General features: G+C 47.1%; 1 protein-coding gene across 1 annotated transcript in view; it reads right to left on the reverse strand.

The window, feature by feature from the left end:
• Positions 1 to 848: 848 nt before the first annotated feature.
• UREG_07529 (Na/K-ATPase alpha 2 subunit) overlaps positions 849 to 2,899 on the reverse strand; it is a gene marked incomplete at both ends in the record, with an annotated part of 4,005 nt that continues 1,954 nt past the window's right edge. The window contains 2 exons of the mRNA XM_002582710.1: positions 849 to 2,170; positions 2,225 to 2,749. Coding sequence (XP_002582756.1) covers positions 849 to 2,170; positions 2,225 to 2,749 — 1,847 coding nt within the window. The remainder of the gene's footprint in view (positions 2,171 to 2,224; positions 2,750 to 2,899) is intronic.

Below are 2,899 nucleotides of genomic sequence, written 5' to 3' on the forward strand. Positions count from 1 at the left end.
GGAGGGGAGGAGGGTCTCGAGAGGGAAGTTTATGGAGGCGTCGGGATCGAGGAGTCGACGTCGATTGTTCGGTAGTTGATGGTTGACATGCTTGGGAAGGGGGTATTTTTTGATTTTCGTTTGCGGTGCTGTATGAAATGAAGTGTAGATGGACGGGATGTGGGGTTGGGTGTTGCGTCGCGATTGAAGTTGGATTGTGCAAGTAGTTAGTTAAGTGAGTAGGTGAATTCTTAGAAGCGGCCTTGGGAGTATCAAGTATTGGAATAAAGGTTGGTAGCAACAATTGGATTGAAAAAGGTGCTCCGAACTGGCTATTTGGTTGGGAGGTGCTGACGTTGGAGGTTCCTGTCGATGAGGGTCCAAGGCAGCAAGGCTCCAACGAGTTTAGTTGATAGTAATATGGAGTGGCTGACTTTGGCCATATTTCTGTTCTTCTAATGATCTTATCATTTTCCTTTGCGCACATTATTGATTGTAGTTCAAGATGTAATTATTTTTCAAATATTTCGATTCGTCATTCAGTACATGCATAACCTCTAAAACGCTCATTCATAGTGTACAAAATCATGAAAATAATCATTAACACCTCCCAGGTAAATCGAGGTGCTTCAACAAGCTTCCCAGGGTATATGTACGTAAGTTATATTCAGGGGCAAATGAAAGAATGAGGAGACATTCCGCCCACTTGAACCAAAGGAAAAACCACCCAATGCAAGTAACTAATCAAACACGCTCCAATAAAGGCCCAGAACACCGGCGTCCAGCCTGGAAACATGGCGGATAATGCAACGGAAACAATAATACGCATGCCCAACAGTGATCCCAATAGTCAATACATCAACTTTAGCCTAACTTGGCCCAGTTAACGTGATTGGGGGCAGATTGGCATGTGCTGGTTGGGGGGTTTTCTCACCCTCCTCTTTCTCGAACTTAGGAGCCTCTTCATCGTAGGTCTCTGCCTCAGATTCGTCTGTGGACGGGTCCTTTTTGACGAACTTGGATTTGATGCGCGAGCAAAAACGTCGGAACGGGGCCCAGATTGCGGAAAACATCCTTCCCACTGGAGAGAACACGAATGACATGGCTTTTGCGAACGGCCTCCAAACGAAGGCAACAGCTCCAGTGGCACCATTAAAGACAACTGCAAAATGTTTGTCGGGGATGCAGCGCAGTACGATAGCCCATGGAAGACAAAAGACTGCACAGAGAATGCAGATCGCCCATTGCACACCGTCGAGGCGAACAACACCAATGGCAATGCCGCCAATGAAGATAATCATGATCTGGCCACCAATCATAAGACAGTTGATGCCCATAAACCAGTAATTTTTCAACATGCCCTCGAAGATGTTGAATTTATTGTCAAGCCGGCGATTGTTAAACTCATTGAAGATTTGCATCCACACAAATGTGTTGAAGACAATGGTATCCAATTGCTTTTGCAGCTCCTCATTCGCGGCGACATCATAGTTAAGGATCTTTGCACCTGCGAAATAAAGCGTAAACGTCACAACGAGCTGGTAAATACTCTGTCCAATGATCATTTTCCACATTGTCATCGTAAAGAGCGATGCTGACTTTGGTGTCGGCTTGCGGTCTAGGATCTTCTCCGTTGGTGCATCAGTGGCAAGTGCTAGAGCAGCAAAGGTATCCATGATGAGGTTGACCCATAGTAGCTGAACCGCTGTGAGAACGCTCTTATTATCGTCGTTCGAAACGGCTGAGATGAACGTCAAGGCAACAGCAGTAATATTCACTGTGATTTGAAATTGAAGGAATCGCGCAACGGCATCATTGACAGCGCGACCCCAGCATATCGCCGTGACGATAGATTTGAAATTGTCGTCCAAGAGAATGATCGAACTGGCCTCTTTCGCAACTTCTGTTCCTGCGATTCCCATGGAGAAGCCCACGTCTGCTGTTCTGAGAGCAGGGCCATCATTCGTACCATCTCCTGTAACTGCCACGGTCTCACCAAGGTGCTTCAGGCGTGCAACGAGAATACGTTTATCTTCAGGCGATGAGCGCGCAAGGACTTGCAAATTAGGTAAGATACGATCCATTTCTTCGTCAGAAAGTTGGCGAAATTTAGGACCTTCCATGGCAGTTCCCTCAGGAGTTTTTATGCCACATTCGGTCGCAATGGCGACTGCAGTAGTCATATTGTCACCTAAATTAGAGAGTTAGTACTAATAAAGAACACGCAGGAACGGTATGAACGAACCGGTAACCATCTTGACTTGTACCCCGGCCATGTTGCACTTTTGGATGGCATTAGGAACCTCGGGACGTAGTGGATCTTGGATTCCAACAACACCAATCCAAGTCATATTATGGAAAATGTCATCAAAATCAGCCATAGATTTGTCGTCTTCTTGGGTTTTCGCGCCACGCGGTGGCCAACATTCGAAGTCCTTGTATACCATACCGATTGTCCGGAGTGACCGCTGGGAATATGAGTTGATAGTGTCGAGAACCGCGTCCTTAGAATTGGCTTGGAGGGGTTCAATTCTGTAGGAATCCTGGGACAAATCGGAGATAACTTGGGTCGCCTTTGCGAGCATCATCTCAGCAGCACCTTTCACATGGAGTCGGTAGGACCCATCATCCTGACGAACAACAACGCCCATACACTTGCGAGCTGAATCGAACGGAACCAGCTGGGTGATCTCGGCGTTTGCCCGCTCTTCTAGCAGTTTCAAACCAAGATAATTATGCACAAGTTTGTAACATAGCCACTTCGGTTTTGCTGCCGATAAATGTGCGTTGCCCGTTTTCTTCACCCTCGAATGCAGTGGAATTCAGCGCAACCGCTTTCACGACTAAATCCCGGACGGTGGACGACGCGCACTGAGTCGCTGCGACATACTTGATGGACCGTCTTCACTTTCGGCTTTTT

The sequence above is a fragment of the Uncinocarpus reesii genome, genomic scaffold (genome assembly GCF_000003515.1).
Source record: "Uncinocarpus reesii 1704 scaffold_5 genomic scaffold, whole genome shotgun sequence".
Lineage (NCBI taxonomy): Eukaryota > Fungi > Ascomycota > Eurotiomycetes > Onygenales > Onygenaceae > Uncinocarpus > Uncinocarpus reesii.